Source organism: Crocuta crocuta, unplaced genomic scaffold (genome assembly GCF_008692635.1).
Source record: "Crocuta crocuta isolate KB4526 unplaced genomic scaffold, BGI_CrCroc_1.0 scaffold28, whole genome shotgun sequence".
Taxonomy (NCBI): Eukaryota; Metazoa; Chordata; class Mammalia; order Carnivora; family Hyaenidae; genus Crocuta; species Crocuta crocuta.
The window spans coordinates 4,720,891-4,738,557 of record NW_027533256.1 but is presented as its reverse complement, the minus strand read 5'-3'; the positions used below and the strand labels follow the sequence as shown (position 1 = coordinate 4,738,557).

At 36.9% G+C, this 17,667-nt stretch overlaps 1 protein-coding gene and 1 long non-coding RNA gene across 2 annotated transcripts in view; one reads left to right on the top strand and one right to left on the bottom strand.

Moving 5' to 3' along the window:
- Positions 1-17,667, bottom strand: part of NRG3 (neuregulin 3) — a gene marked incomplete at its 5' end in the record, with an annotated part of 1,038,127 nt that overhangs the window by 105,773 nt on the left and 914,687 nt on the right. The window contains one exon of the mRNA XM_077746451.1: positions 16,024-16,050. Within this exon, the coding sequence (XP_077602577.1) occupies positions 16,024-16,050 (27 nt within the window). The remainder of the gene's footprint in view (positions 1-16,023; positions 16,051-17,667) is intronic.
- On the top strand, positions 1,808-4,871 carry LOC144216936 (uncharacterized). The gene is made up of 3 exons (XR_013330803.1): positions 1,808-1,868; positions 3,577-3,801; positions 4,821-4,871. It is a non-coding gene; the product is annotated as an uncharacterized LOC144216936 (long non-coding RNA).

Here is a 17,667-nt window from a genome sequence, read left to right as displayed (position 1 = left end):
GGACGCCTGGGTGGCTCAGTTGGTTAAGTGTCTGACATCGGTTCAGGTCATGATATCACAGTTCGTGAGTTTGAGCCCCACGTTGGGCTCTGTGTGTTGGGCTCTGTGCTGACAGCTCGGAGCCTGGAGCCTACCTCAGATTCTGTGTCTCCCTCTCTCTGCTTCTTCCCTGCTCATACTCTCTCTCTCTCAAAAATAAATAAGCATTAAAAAATATAAAAAAGAATATTTTGAAACATTTACTGTGTACAGAGGCTACTCCAAGTGTAAGACATGCATTATCTCATGTAATTTTCAAAATACCCTGGGAAATAGGTTTAGACTTCTGAAGAGATACTGACAAACCATAGTTCTTTTTTTCTAGATAAAGTACACAGGAAATAAACAGTTTAAAATAATATCATAACAAGTAAGATACTAATAAGATAGGCCATGACAATTATCTTGGAATAAATCAGAGAATAGATACTGGTTGACTGGAGAAACTGTTTTGAATCATTTGAAGGGTTGTTGGAATCTGTACTATTCTTATCCTTGCCTTGCATACCAGGAAACTACAGCCTAAGGAAATTAATGTACCCAGAAGTTGCAATACCAGTAATTAAAAGAAGATTCAATCCCAGTAATCTAAAACTTTACAGCACTGCGCCACAGAGAACCAGGCTTCCGTTCAAGTTAAAAGGGATCAGTTAGAGGGAAAGGTTCCACTAGCAGACCTCTTATACCTCTTCCAAATTTATAATTAATATTAATAAATTACTTGCACACAGAATAAGTTTGGGTAATTTTTGGAAGACTTATCTATAAATACATAATGTTTGATATTAATCAGAAAAAATTCTTTTATAATTATGTAGTTTCCAAGGGCTTTGTTTTGAATAAGAAAAAATAAAAAGCATTTCTTCTTACATAACACATTCCAAATAAATCAACCTATAATTCCACTAGGTTCCCCTTCCTTTATTTTTACTGAAGTATAATTGACACACAGTGTTCATTAATTTCAGGTGTACAACATAGTGATTCAACTATATATATATATANGAGAGAGAGAGAGACAGTGTGAGCAGGGGAGGGTCAGAGAGACAGAGGGAGATATAGAATCTGAAGCAGGCTCCAGGCTCTGAGTTAGCTGTCAGCACAGAGCCCAATGTGGGGCTCGAACCCACGAACTGTGAAATCATGACCTGAACCTGAGGAGCCTGAAATTAAGTCCTCCATTAGAAACAACCCCAGGCTGCACATAGTCCCAGTTCCAGGAAAAGCCTCAGCTGAAGCCACCCTCGCCCTCGGATCTGCCAATCAAAAGAAATGTGTAACATTCCTGTAGTCTTGGAGACGAGTCGGGGCTGGGAACTGCAGGTAGTTACTTTATACAAACTTGCCAATCAATCACTGCTTGCAGAAGCTCCGCATAGATTCTCTGAGCCCACCTCATAATTGGTCATTTTAAAAGACTCTCAAAGGTCATGATTGGGTCCTGCCAAATATAACGGACGCCTCGCAGATACTGAATGGTCAAAACTGTTACTATGCTGTTACTATGGGCATTATACAATTATGATTGGTGCTTATGTAATGATGCAAAACGTACAACGTGTGCACGGTAACACCCCCGCCCTTCCCCCATAAAAACCCTGCTTGCCACTGTTCAGGGCCTCACTTTGCTGCTTCTGTGCCGGTAGACAGGTGAGCCCCTGCTCGAGCTTGTAATAAAGACCCTTTTGTTCTTGCATTGGTGCCGGCTCCTTGGAGGTCTCTGGGGACTCGCGATTCGGGCACAACAAACCGAAGTTGGATGCTTAACTGACTGAGCCACCCAGGCACCCCACGTATGTCTTTTTAAATCCGTGTTTTCATTTCTTTGGGTAAGTACCCAGTAGTAGAATTACTAGATCATATGGTATTTCTATTTTTAATTTTTGGAAGAGACTCCATAGTGTTTTCCACACTGGCTGTACCAATTTACATTTCCACAAATGCTCTTGAGGGGTACTATTTCTCCACATGCTTTTCTTGTCTTTTTGATAATAGCCATCCTGACAGGTGTAACATGGTACCTCACTGTGGTTTCAATTTGCATTTCCCTGATAATTAGTGTTGTCACCCAACTAGTTTTTAAACTATATCCTCTACATCCTGGAGCATCATAAAATTATATAAGTAAATATGACTTTAGGAAAAAGATGTGCCTATTTTCTTCCAAATATACTTCTTATTTTATTCTACTCATATTCCTATGAGATATATATCAGTACTTCCATTTTATAGTGAATAACTCAGCCTTCTCAACCCACACCTTCCACCCACATAGAGCTAGTCCTTGATAGCTTGTCTGATCCTTAGATTGTTGGTTACCAGAGCTTGAGTTTTACCCAGGGTTCTATTTTATTGATTGTGAGTGTTAACCACCTCAAAGGGCAGTACTGAAAAGATAACATACAAAAATGTATGACACAGGCCTTTTCAGCATATAGAACTTCTGCACAGGCAAGCCAAAGTTTCTGGGAATTCAGACTTTGATTGATGCTGCAATGGGCTGATACTGGGCTTTGGGGATCTCCCAATATTTGGAGAAAAGAGAGACATAAACCACAGAGAGGCCATGACTCCTAAAGCTGTAGGAAAAGACATAAGCACCTGATATAGTTGGAACACAGATATCCACACGAGGATGTGTCAAACGTGGGTGGTGGGCCTTAATTCCGTGGCACAAAGAAATCACATGCGGAGAAGTCAGAAAGATTACGATGTATTCAAAGACGCAAATGTGAGTTTGGATGGTTGTGAAGGGCATGAGCAGAGGAGATGAGGCTAAGGAAGTAGTGAATCAAGATGGGCCTAAGATGCTCTGGTATTTGGTACCATTCCAGGATTCAAAAACTCCCCTGGAGGAATATGACAAAAGAATCATAGAATAAGGTGAGATTTCCTTAGACAACAGAGCTTCCATGACTCTGGAAATAATACCACATACACAAACACCTCTTCTATCTATGCAGAAGACTAGTAATTTTCCTGGGCTATGAAAGGCAGAAGGCTTGCTTGCATGGGGGGCTTAGGACAGATGGGGGAGGCCATATCTGGAGGAGCTGCTGTCCCTCTCAACTGTATCTCCTTGGGAAATATCCCCAGAAGGCAACGGAGGAACCAAGAGGGGAAGTCTCCAGGAAAGCATTGGAGAATGCTGCCTGAGCACAGAACTGGTGCAACCTCAATCCTTGAGGGTTTACTATCACATACACACACACACACAGACACACAGATCAGTTCACACCTAGGCAAATGCAGTGCAACGCAAGGGAATCCAGAAAGGAAAGATAATCTGAAGGCCTAATATATGCCAATAAATACATACATTATGTGTTATATCATCAATTTTTATATTAATAAATCATGAGTGAGAGATATTAGTCTACACACACATGAATAAATAGGTAGGTAGGAAGGTAGACAGGTAGCTCATAGATAGACAAAAGATGAAGTCAACATTTGATGCCTATCTGCCTGGCTGCCGAATATATACTTGCTTTCCATCACACTGCTTGCCTCTCATAGCATCTCTTTTCCTCACAGCAATAGAAAGGTGGAATATTGAACCACTACTCTGATTCCACAGTATGACTCCAGAGAATAGATACCTTGATTTTTTCTGGTTGGAGCAAAAAGCCCTGTATTCTCATAAAAATGTTTGCAACTGAAGTTAGCAGCCTGAACGTAATGGGGAAATGAATGGGTGGTGAACAGATAAAGACACAGCTGATATTACTTCATTAATATTGTCCCGAACTACATCTTTTGGTAAGTTAAATTCTGTTCTTCTCAAAGCTAAGTTAGCCTACTGCCATTTGTTTTCCGAAGCATCCATATTTGAGGTGTTAAATTATTTCATTCACAACAAGCACTTGGCTTGAAAATACTTCATCTATTACTCTAATAGCAGGACTTATAAAGCCCAGAACCAATGGGTTTAGAGGCTGCATTTGCCATATTAAACATCCATAGCTACCAAGAGATAATTTGGGAATAGCTTAGTATTATTTTTGCCTAATTCTCTGTAACAAGCAGAGTTACCCCAAGATGCACAAAACACTCTGACTCCAGTCAATCCTGCTCACCTTCCCCTTTAATTGTGCTTATCTTGCTGTATTCCTCAAATCACCTTTCATTTGGTTTTCATGGGAAGTGAAGTGTGAGATAGAAATGGGTCAGAAGGGGGCCACCGTTCACCATGCTCATGGCCCCAAAGCCAGGGTTATCAGGTAAAATACTCAAGACCGAATTAGTTGGAATTTTATGTAAGCAACAAATAATTTTTATACAGTATGTCAAATTAATTTATCCAACATACTCACACTAANTACAATTTTATTTGGTCAGTCTGGCGACCCTGCCCACAGTGCATGTCCTACAGCTGAAGCCCTAGTTGAGTATATGTGTCTCCCTGACTTAGTATGCGTGAAGCCCAGCACAGGGGCAGTGAAGAGAATATCATCACATTTGTAGAAAACATACTTTCTTCCATTATGCCGGTGGGCAGAACTATAGGAGGAATTTAAGCTCTGGAGATATTTGATCTGAATTATAAATTCATCTTTGCTATGTATCAGTTAAGCACATTGCTTTTACTTCCATTGGCCTTGTTTCATGAAGAAATGAGAACAGATTACTGTGATAGTCTTTTTTATGCTAACTTTCTTTGCCCTGCATCCCTATGTCTTTGTTTCTCACAATGACAACCTCCCTGATGCACTAGTCCAAATATAGATAGCTTCCTTGAATACATACCAAGTAGCTCTTCAAATTTCATATTTCCACAGGATACTAAAGTACAGGATCAATTTTTCCTGGACCAAAAATCCAGTCATTCAGATAATGGGGATTTTCTATATTATATATTTGAGATTTCTGATAACTTCAAAAGATAAAATGAGATAACTCATGTGAAATAACCTACCATGCTGGTAAGTCACAATAATATGAGCAAGTGTTGATTCCTTTCTTTCTATTTCTCATAACTGTTAGCAAGCTTTATCAGTAAAAAGACTCTATATTCAATATGTTTTCCACACAGTACAGTCTTCTGCTTCAAGACTCATCCAAGGAAATAACGTGAATGAAACCTCCCTGAGAAGAGTGAGTATAACATCCAAGTGGGCAGCTTCTCTGGACAAGAAAAGTTTACTTGACCTCCTTCACCTGTGTCTGATTCTGTTGGGAATATTAATGAAGGGAAAGTAGCCAGCCTAGACAGCCCCGTGGAAGATATAAAGACACCTCTTCAGAACCAAATTCTGAAAAGAGATCTCTAGCTTTCATAGACATTATTCTGTAGAGAGCTGATCCTGAAAACGTAGCTGAGATTTCAGGGAATGCTCTGGAAAATGATATAAGGAAACTCTAGAGCCCCTACTTTCTAAGGTGTAAAATTTAACACACAGTAAAGAAGAGAACATTAGTATTCAATTTCCTTTTTCCAGAAGAATCAGAGTGATGTAGACAACCTGAAAGCAAACCTTGGCGAGCATATGGGTCAGAAATCCTCATCAATGAAGTTGTTCCCGGGAGGAACAGGAGTTAGAACAGCTCATTTTGATTAGCACTTAATAAGCACCAAGCTTTGTGCTAAGCACTTTATATGCTTCAAGTGTTTAGATCTGCATGACAACTTGATGAAATTGGTGATGCCATCATCCCTCCAACACAGACTGATAACTACAGGATTAGAGATGATAAATCCCTGTCCCACCTCATACATATACTAAATAGTAGAGCCAGAATTAGACCAAGTCTCTCTGTTCCTTTATGTCCAAGTTTCTCACCACGGAGGCAGAGACTTCCTACACTAAAATCATGTTAAATACTAGGAGCCTGATCCATTCCAGAGTAACCTAATCAGATATCTGAGGCTAAAAATAGGAACTGACATTTGCAACAAGCTGCCCAGGTCTGGGATGAAAGTTAAAGCTGAGAGCTCATGAATTATGTTATTCAGTCCACTTAAGAATATTCCATTATTCTCAATATCTCAAACTGCAACTATGACACGAACAGAAAACATGGACTTAGAAGCGAGAACAAACAATTCATGAGCTATTTTCTAAGAACCTACCTGGTCAGTCAGGATCTTCCATGATTACTGGACCACATCGAGGGCTGCATAGAACACCTGACTAAGTCGGAAGCTACACTTTTGAGAAGTCCTCAGTTGACACCCACTGCTTAATCAGAGGGAAGTCTCCAGAAAGAATATTGGTGACTGAGAGTTATCTAGAACTAAACCATATGACCTTGGGTTTCACTGATATTTTGCTTATAGAATTTTTAAAAAATCATTTAATTACATTAAGAGTTAAGAAAACTATACACCATTTAAGTTCATTAAAATCAATTAAACACATATTTATTGAGGTCTTATAATGATGCTAAACACTGGACTAAAGATGCAACAATGAGTAAGTCATGTTCCCACTAGAGCTTTTCTAGTAGGGAGACTCATAATAAAAAGTAGACAAATGAACCAATTAGTAATAAAGGATGTGGAAGAAACAGAAGAGGCTAATATGAATGACATGGGAAATGCATATGATAGGATGGCAAAGGAAAGTTTCTTAGTGTATTTGAACTGAAGGCTTTATGATGAGGAGGAAGCATGTGTAGATGGGCAGGGTAACTAGTACTGACGGAACAGCCAGTGCAAAGGTGCTGAGGTAGACAGTGCAACAAAGAGAAGGCTCATATGGCAGGAACAGTGAGTTGGAACCACAGTGGTAGGAAGCGAAGTCAGGCAGGTAGGCAGTACCAGGTCACGGAAGACTTGGCATGGCAACATACGGTGTATGTATTTAATTCTAAATTCATGAGAACATTTCATGCTGGGGAATGACGGGAATTGAATTTTAAATAAAAAGTTAAATGTTATTTAAACTAAATTATAATGCAAATTGCCTTTGTTGATAAGGACCGATATTTCCCCCTCCCCACCCCAATCATCTCATCCTGGTCCTGTTTATTCCAACATCCTCATTAGGATGTTTCTTCCTCTGCCCATGGAAATCCTACCCTTTTCTCAAAGATCAGATCAAGGTCCCCTATGCCCCTGGCTCTGCTCATTGTTCTTCATCCCCACAGCCTCCCCAGGTGTTCTGCCTTTGCCTCTTTCTTTGTGCCTGACACAGACTAAATAGCAATTCATCTTTATAATGCCCACAGTGTTATTCAAAGAGCAAGCATTTGGTGAGTATTTGAAGTAAAATTTGAGCTTGGCCCATTAGCTGGAGTTTTGCACATAATGCCTCCAGGCAACTTCTACACACAGCTACTGCCAGAATAAGCCAATCTGATCTTTCACTGCTTGAAACCTCTGAAGGCTTTCTCTCACAAGGAGATAAAATCACCACACATCTTTCCAAGGGCATAGAGACATCATAATTTGTTCTGACCTAACCACATTACCAACCACACTCCCTTGCAGGTGTATTATGTTTTTCCAGTTACCTGGGACTCCTCACCTTTCCTAAAACCCCCATTCTCTTCCATCTCTTATTTACTGGTGCTCTTCCTTGCCCCCTTCATGCATGTGTCCTTCTGCCATCTCCCAATTGTAGAAATACATTTAATTCTTCCACATAAAGATGTCCCCGACTGTTCTAAGGAGAAGTGCGTGCTCCTTCCTCTGTGTTACTTTCTCCAAGGATTTATGAGAGCACAGTTTCTGAAATTCTAGCCTTGTGGCATATGTTTCTGTGGGAAAAATATTTGTAAGATATTGCCTACCATAGCCTTCTCTCCAAGATTTATGAATGGACAGAAGTATACTGAAGGCTTTGTGAAATCATGCAGCAGAAAACTAGAGAACCCAGGATTTCCTGCATGTATGCGAACTCAAACCCTATTTCTGTGCTCAGGATGAAACACGTCAGTATCCTGCAGCTGTTTAGGAACCCTCCTTTGGCCTTTTGTAAAACAAAAATGAACGAAACCCCTTCCATTAAAGTCCTTTCTTTGCACTGAATTGGAATAGCTGGTTTATGATTCTGTCCCCTACACTGAGTTGTGAACTCGTTGAGAATCTGTCTTACCTGTTTTGCTGTGGCTCTGGCTTGGCAAGGGTGAGCTCCCAAAGGGGCTCCACACATTCTGACTTACTGTGCTACTATGAACACACAAAGCAGACTCTGTGCCTATTGGGAAGAATCAATATTATCTCTACTTTGTTGCATCAGAAGATATTCTATCCATCATTCATTTTTTTTTAATCTCTCCAATGCAAAAATTCATCTGGCTTCANTTACCTCATTGGGAATTACTTTCCAATAACACGCTGGACATCTTTGTTGTTCTTCTTTTTCTAACATACTTGGGAAGGCCTTTGGAAGCTACTATGAACTTAAGTACATTTTAGATTAACTGGCATATGTATGTAATCAACTTGAAAACTGGTTAAGATCTCACATACTTTTGAGTCTACTTTGACAATCCAAAAATCCAGTCCTTTCTGTTAGATCTTAATTCTAGCTAATAAAATAGCAGTAACCTCTTATAAAAAGTTCAGAAAAATTTAAGTGATTTTTAATTGTTTATTTTTTATTTATTTTTAAAAAATGTGTATTCATTTATTTTGAGAGACAGAGAGGGACAAAAAGAGAAGGAGAGAGAGAATCCCAAGCAGCAGAGCCCTATGAAGGGCTCGAACTCATGAATGGTGAGATCATGACCTGAACTGAAATCAAGAGTTGGATGTTTAACAGACTGGGCCACCCAGGTACCCCATAATTTTTTAAGTATTTAAGCTATGGCTTTATTCATTCTATTAATAAAATTGTTGGCCTAGAAGCAACTAGAAGTTCCAATCATGGTTGATCTTGATCCTACATATAGCATTTCATTGCCCCAAATTCACCTATCACTGAATTGATATAATTTTTGCTTCATCATATTATAAAAAAAGTTCATGGAAGTCTGTCCAGGCTTTGCAGTAGTCTACACAGAAACCCCCAACTGAGTAATTTAGCAGCTTTCTAAAAAATATATTAATTTAGCAAAAATGTAATAGTCCTATGTCTATTTCATAGGACTTTCAGTGAATAATACTTTATTTCCAAACTGTTCACAACAAATACTTTTCTCAGTATTTGCAAATGAATTTTTATTAACCAATTCTGGACTCTAATCTATAAAAGTATTTAAGAAATGTGCATTTTCTCCTTTGTAGAAATTAAAATGACTATATCTGCATATTTTCTAGTACATCTCTTGGTTGTAGCCATTCCTCAAAGAAGAACACTGCAAGTTTTCATTCTCACCTGAAAATTCTGTCAGATTTCAATTTATTTCACGTGCAGTCACGACTTTTTAGAGACTTTTATTGCTAACCACTGGAGGTACAAATATATGCTAATGACTAGTATTAAATTAATCATATATATTATATTACAGTATGTATTGTTATATTATATTATCAAAATATTATAACATCAAAATGTCATAATATCAAAATATTATTCTAAATATATGGTGAGGCAACTTTAGAACAACCAAACAAGGGACACCTGGGTCACTCAGTTGGTTAAATGTCTGACTCTTGATTTTAGCTCAGGTCATGATGTCATGATTTGTGACTTTGAGCCTTGCATCACGCTCTGTGCTGACAGAGCAGAGCCTGTTGGGAATCTCTCTCTTCCTCTATCTCTGCCCCTATCCCCCCAAATAAACAAATAAAATAAACTTAAAAAAACAAACACCCAAACCAAGTTAAGGTATAGCTTCATTTAAAAAAAAAAGTAAAAGAAAAAGAAAGAGGAAAAGAGAAAAATATTTGGAGGGGTTTGTGATTAAGGGAGCTAAATTATTACCACTTTTACTGAGACCTATGTTAAAAAAACTATCGTGTAAAGAGAGGGGGAGTAGCCATATTGGTAAAGAGAAAAATAACTTAGAAAATAAGACTGTATAAATGTTTCTTAAGCAGAATCTTGGGAAATCACTGGAGAGATGGTTCAACTCACTATTTGGCAAATGTCATCTATCAGAGGAGATGAGAGTGTAATGCCTTTATACCCCAATAGCATTCAACAGTTAAGACCACTTGACTAACATCACTCAACACAGTCTGTAATTATCAAGAAGTCTTCAAATACAACACATTTCTGTAGATTATCCTACATGAGTCACTGCAGTGATCAGCCAATGTGGGCCTTTTTGTGCACCTGGCAGTTATAATTCTGAATGTAAAGCTAAAGACTGCCATCTGGTTCAGTTTTCATTTTCTCGTAGCTTGGATACTGCAGATGACCACCCAAGATTCTTATAACATCATGGTACTTGAAAAATATAACCTTTAAACCCTAGGATTAGGCAGTGAACTTCATTGCCACTTGAAACACTGCCAGAGTGTAACCTCTTTGAGTAATTGTGAAGCCCTCATTGTGTGCCATGCCCAGCAGTCAGTTATCAGTTACCAGTAGAATTCAAGAGCACTGAAGGAAGACAGACTTAGGTGCAAATCCAATATCTGCAATTTCCTGGCTCTTTACATGAGATATTTTAGCTAAATAGGCCTCAGTTTTGTCATTTACAAGATAAGGAAAGACAGAATTCCTACTTCATTCATTGTTTTTAAAGTTCAATGAGATGATATATGAGGTGCCTGGGTGGTTCAGTCAGTTAAGCATCCGACTCTTGATTTTGGCTCAGGTCATGATCTCAGGTTGTGAGGTTGAGCCCTGCAAGGTGCTCCACTCTGGGTGTGGAGCCTGCTTAAAATTCTCTCTCTCCCTGTCTCTCTGACTCTCTCTCAAAAAAAAAGTTTGATGGGATGAAATAAATCTTGACATTAAATGACATTTAACATTAAATAATGTTAATTTTCATTACTCTGAAGCATCTAATTTCTCATGTAGCTTAATATGGCAAAGAAGGGTACATAAAAAAGTAAATAAACACTCTTGATTGGACCCCCTCTACAAATACAGACACATTAATCCATAAATTGCTATTTTGTTTTATAAGAAAACATGATATATTTAAGTGAATGAAAATATTTTTGTTCCACATAAATCTAATTCAGAAATTTCAGCATAGAGAAAAGAGAATCAGTACTTCTGTATCTCTAATGCCAATTCACAAATTTGGCATATATATGAACTCATTGACTGACATATGAGCCTGTTAGATTTAAAGGAACACATGCCAAATCACTCATAATAAGTAGTGTAGCTTTTAGGAAAATATCCCCATTTTATATCATCCAGACAGAATTAGAAACCAGTATTTAGTGCTTGCTAAAATATTCTAAGACAATGTTTTTTACATGACAGAATGAAGAGATAATATATGGTGAAGTATGACCTTATCAATTCTAAAACTATACACATATTTTAGACCATATAGTTTGACTATAACACATTTCTAAGACTCTCCTTACAGCAAACTCAATATTTCATCTTTATATTTTTCAACTGCAAAATGCAGATTGTTTTAGAATAACTTTTTTCAGACTTTAGTTAAGAGTCTGCTTTTCCCAAGTTCTATAAATCTTTTGATTTAAAAAAAAAATTATACTAGGGTATACTCAATCAAAATTTGCATAAATACATTGTCATCTTTAAAACAATGTCAAATCACAAATAAGACATTTAGCTGAGAGAGTTCATTTTGTTTTTCCATATAAGAATGGAAGAGATTTGCATGAAAGATCTCCCACAGAATCTTCAGCTCTCCCTGTGGTTTGCTAATATGTTTGCAAATGGCATTGCACCTGCTTTTATACAAACATCTTTGATGCCTACAGCATCCAATGCATCAGGGCATTGTCAAAGAAATAGCTGCATAACAAATAGCTCAAGTGGATATAATGAGATATGCACCATGATTGAGCACCTGAAACTGGAGCCAGATATTTCTCAGATGAGAAATTCCTCTTCATGATCAATGTGCCTTCCAAACTTTGGCCAATCTGACACGCCCTTTGGCCATTTGTCCCTTCTGCGTAGTTTGGGTGAATTTCTCAATGAGTATTTGTGCTTACAGTGAAGTTTTGTCTATTCTATCTCCTGATCTATTCACTCTCTTAGGAAAACTGTGAATATCCTACCTTAAAAAATCTCAGTTTTCCCTCATGCATGCATGGTGAGTAGGTTCAGTCATTAATTCCAGAAATATTTTTGATTCCTGACTTAATATAATCTCTAACTGTACATTTTTTTTCACAAACACACTTTTGTGTTTTCATGTACCTTCAAATGCTTGCCCTATTTATATCAGTTAACTTTATTTTCTTAACTGATACTGTATTCGAGGACAGTATTTGTTGTTGATATTTCCATTGTGTCAGTCAAAGAAGCATCAAGAAGAAAAATTCATGAATATAATTTAGGAAAAATCCGTTTGAATGCTGACAGCTTTATGGACATTAGGTTTGGCATGGCTTATGTGATAAGGTAATTATTTCTTAAAATTACTAAATCAACTCAGAACAGTTTTTTGGTTAAGTTTGTTGGTTTGTTTGTTTTATACTGAAGTTGATATTCTTTCTCTGATCCCAGAGTAGGGACTCTAGGGAGCTTATGGACCCAGATAGACTGAAACAGCAAGGCTCACCATAATGTAGAAGTAATACAGAATTGTACTGTCTGGACTATGGCATCACTCAGTACAGTTTATCCACTTTGGCTGGTACTCAGCTTACATGTCTCTTCCCCCAGAAAGCTGTCTCTGAATTTCCCAAACCCATTTAGATGCTTTTTTAAAATTCAATTTTTCCTTCATTGTACCTTGCCCATGTCATTTTGATAGCACTTGTTATGTCGCTTCAATTATGTGTAGCTTTCCCTCTTTTTAGTTTCAGAGCCCTTGGGCATTAAAGGATATCGGCTTATGTATCTGCATCTTCAATATCTTATACATCTGGCATACAGTGAATGTAAGAAACATAGGTTGATTAAATAATAATAGGATTCTTGAATCATAAGATATGAAGCTCCTGCTTTAAATGTATTAAACTGCATAAAGTATTCAGCTTTTGAGTCTGATCAATAACATAGACTTGGTCACTGGGAATAGAAAGGCTTGGGGAAAGAGCTGTGTGCTTCAGATCATCATTTTGTGACCTGTGTTCTAACTCAAGAAAGATGAAATTAACAATGCCCAAAGTAAGAATGATGAAAGTTGAGAAGGAAGCTATTCTAGAACTCATTAAAGCACAAGTGGCGCTGAGCACTGTAGGTAGTCCAATATACTGACATGATTAAGTTTATAGAGACTATGCCTACATTTCAGCTTCCCAGCTGTATTTATACTAGAGATGTCATATTACTGGGATGATACCACCTTCAGTACAAGGAATTTTACCCATATGGACTATGACATCAGGAGTTAAATCTGAAAATATTTGTTCCCAAAGCAACACACAGAATTTTACATATTCAGTTAGAATATGGGTGGGGGTGAAGTGTCCAAAACTAGTAAGGTCAGTGGAAACAATTCATTCATTAACCTATTCACCATTTCAAACAAGCCTTCATTAGTTGTCATCTGTGTACATACTACATATTCCTTTCAATTTCTTTCCCACCTCTTCCATACGAGGCAATCTCTACTGCTGGCGTCCAATATTCACACACTGAGAACTCATTTCCTATAAGGTTTCATTGCTATGATTTGACACCAAGTTTTGCACGACTTACTATAACCTTAGTGTTGACGTTTATATAGATGAACTACATAATTACCTACTATATTTCACCTACCAGTAACCTGAAGTCTTTTATATGTTTTAACACAGAATTTTTAAATACATATCTTGGTTCCATAGCAAATTGTTACCATAAGGTAACAGTGTCATTGGAGCTCCTCACGAAAAGCCCAATAGGAGGGTGGCAGGTTCATTTTTTTTAACAGTTATAATTAACACCGATGCAGCAATTTATGTTGCTATAACCATGGCTACCCCACTTGTGGAGTCTTAAGCTAGTCCAGCCCCACCTATGAGCTAGATGGTGTTTCCTATCCTATCCTAGATGGTGTAGCCTTTCTGCTACATAACTTCTGAAGCCTCTACTCTCAAAGCCTGCAATGACCACAATCCACTGGGGCAATTTTCTCTATTCATTAGGCCCATGACCCACTATCCACAAAGTGACTGTTGATACTTAGACTTCTATGCTACTAATCCCCACTATCTAGTAAATGAGGAAAGTACAAGCCATGTATCCTTCTCAACAATGTATACTCTTCTACATGAACCTGTCTGTACTTTTCTGTAATTTCTGATTCATATGACGACAGTCCTCCTTCCATGCCAACAACGTGCTTGAGTGCTCCCATCATAAGTGCTCATTGATCATATTCAGGTAGCCACCCTTTTGTCACTTCTTTCCACACCTACTTTACATTCCATGATGTTTCATTTGAATTTTATCCTGAATTTCATTGCCCTTACGATTTTCATCTCAGTTACCTTGCAAAACCCCAAACCTGCAGGAATTGAGCTGTCTGCTTTTCCTATGATATATAATATCCAGAAAATAGAGAGCACTAATGAAAAATATTACCCAATGGGGCAGATCAATTCCAGTATAAATATTAAGTCACTCAGCTCTAATTAACCCTAAAAACTTCCAGCAATACAACTGCAAACTCGATATGTTCTCTCAATATATCAGAGGTACCTGGAACTCACCATTTCCAAACCTAATGTAGTAAAACATCTCTCATAAATCTTTTCTTCTTCCTGTGTTCTTTTTCAGTAAATAGGCCCTCCTTTTATCTAAATATGCAAACTATGTGCCCTGTATTATCCTTGATAATCTCTTTCCTAACTTTCAGCATTAATTCCTCTCTAATACTTGCTGATACCACATCCTAAATACCTATCATTTGTTTCCATATCCTCCACAATCACACTAGTCTAAGATAATATCATCTTGCCTTAAATAGGTCTTCAGAAACTCAACTGTATATCTATTAGTTTATTACCTATTACCTCTAAACTTACTAGACTATAAGTGCTTTTGGACCAGTATTTTTGGCCCATTTTTACTATTTTATTTGCAATATTTTGCACTTTTTCCTTTGCTTACATTGGGCACTTAATAATTATTTGCTGAATAAATGGGTGAATAGATAAATGAATACAATTAAATTTGTAACTATTATCATAATAACCATACTCATGTATGAAGTATTAATATCTATATCACATAAGAGAAAAATCCAAAGTTCAACAAAAGCCAAACAAGTAAAGAATTATTAAATTGGATTTCAAGCTTAGGTCTTCTCAATTTCACTAACTTTAACTCCTGAGTATCCTTCTATTTTAGCAACAGGATGTAGATCAACCCTATGGAATTTTTTTTTTTTTTACATAAAATATAGACTCAGAAGAGTATGTATAATTCTTAATGTAATTATCTATGAGCATAATAGTAATTCCTGTGGAAAGCATTCCAATGCTTTTAAAAACATACCATTCACTGAAAGTATTTTCACAAGAAATATTTTAATTTTGTAAATGGAAATGTTTATATAGGCCATACTCCAAATTTATTGATACTAAAATTTATATAATGTAGCCATCATGAAAAAGGAAAGGGAATTAGAGCAGAACAAAAAAAAACCCTAACATCTTTAAACCATCCTTATTATTTTCAATCATTTATAGAGTGTTTGCCATCTTGTAGACTTTGTGCTAAGCAATTTACATATGCAGTAAAATAGGAACTATTATCATCCCTATTTTACAGATGAGAAAATAGAGAAATAGAGCAAACAAAACCAGGAGCCAAGTCCAACCTCTGTATGATTCCAGAGATGCACTTAACATTCAATTGCCTTCCCAATAAGTAGTTAAGTCTTTCATTTTGAGCCATTACTTAGTGAAAATTTGACAAAAACACTTCTTACTACTAATAGCATCTGATAACGAGACATTTCAATTATAATAAGATGGGGAAGGAGTGCACTATATACATTATGAAACTTAGCTTTTTCTGGATATTTAAGGAGCAAATTGTGTAGTCTTACCCATGAATTCAATCCCCAAGTGGTCTGCTACACCAAAGTCAGCATGTAAGGAAGAAAAACAGAAAAAGAGAGAACGATTAGAAAGAATTCCACATGGAAGTCAATGGTTATAAGATTGCCCTTTCAAGGGAAAGAATATGTCATTATTTTAACAACCATTTTTTGAGACCGATATTTACAGATTGTTAACAAACTGAACACTGATTGATATTTCCCAATAGCCTGGAGCTTCAGAGGAAATAGTATCACATCAATTACCAAGTATGCTAAGTACAAATTTGGCAAAAAAGAAAAGAAAAAAGGGGGGGAACATTTACACAAAGAGTATCTGGTAGTAAAGTTCTTTTCAGAACTCATGATATTTTAGGTAGAATATGTGTTCAATATAAATTTATCTGGGCCTCTATGTTAATAACATGCCAGTAAAGAACTGCATGACATGTTAACCAGGCTCTCTTCATCTTCACAAAAATGGTCCTGATTTCCCTCTCCCCTTTATTTGTTAGATGAGAAAAGGGTGATTCAGTGAGACTACTGTCTTAAACTTGCCTCATAATGAGGCAGATCCAGGACACAAGTCCAGTCTGTCTGACCCTTGAGTCTTAGGACAATGAAACTTGACAGTGCTTCCTATCCAAAATGCACAACAGATGTATCCATGTCTGTTCTGCATGCATGTACACAGCTGATCATTTGGACCCACTAATGCTAATGTCTGTCTGTGATCAGCGGAGTGATACACTGGGCCCTGCTGTGCCCAGGCATTTATCTGTAGAGGTTGCTTTAGTTAAATGGTGCTTTCTTTTAATCATTCAGTTATTCACTCATTCACTTTTAAAATTCATTGTATATTTAATGATAGTTTTTGTTGTAGTAATATATTTCTTAAATGAGAATACATGAAAAAATATGGCTACAATTGTATTTGTTTCTAAGACTAATTATTAGGCTTCCTTTTATGAATTTTCTAGTTAGCAAAGAAGCTTTTCCTTTTAGAAAATATGCACTCAGTTATCTTGAGTATTTTAGTGTCTTTCCTTTTTGTAAATAATTTAGTTTTTAATTTTAGTGTGGTAAAATAAATACAACATAAAATGTGTCATTTTAGCCATTTTAAGTATAAGGTTTAGTGATATTAATTACATTCATGATGTTGTGTAATCATCACCAGTGTATTTCCAAAACTCCTCCATCACCTCAAAGAGAAACTGAACCCTCCAAGCAATAATTTCTCATTTCTTTCTCTTTTCAGACTCTGATAACCTCTAATATACTTTCTGTGTTTATTAATTTGCCCATAAATAGTTTATTTTTAAGTAATTAATTGAGAAATTACTTTTACATAAACAAAGATTGTAATAACGTTTTTTCAAAGTAGACGTATTACTTTCTATGGTATATTTTGATTGCTTACTATATACTATAACAGATTTTGCATATATTCATGAAAAGACAGGATTTTTGTTCTCAAGTAATTCAGATATCAGAAGGATCCCACAGAGACAAAGGTCTGTTAATTCTTTGTAATAGTGCTATAATGGAAAACCAGAACATATGTACTGGAAGGAAAGGCCAAGGAACCCTAGGCTTATTCCTGGGAGAAACAGAATATGCTCCATGAAAGAACAGAGATTGTAGAAAAGT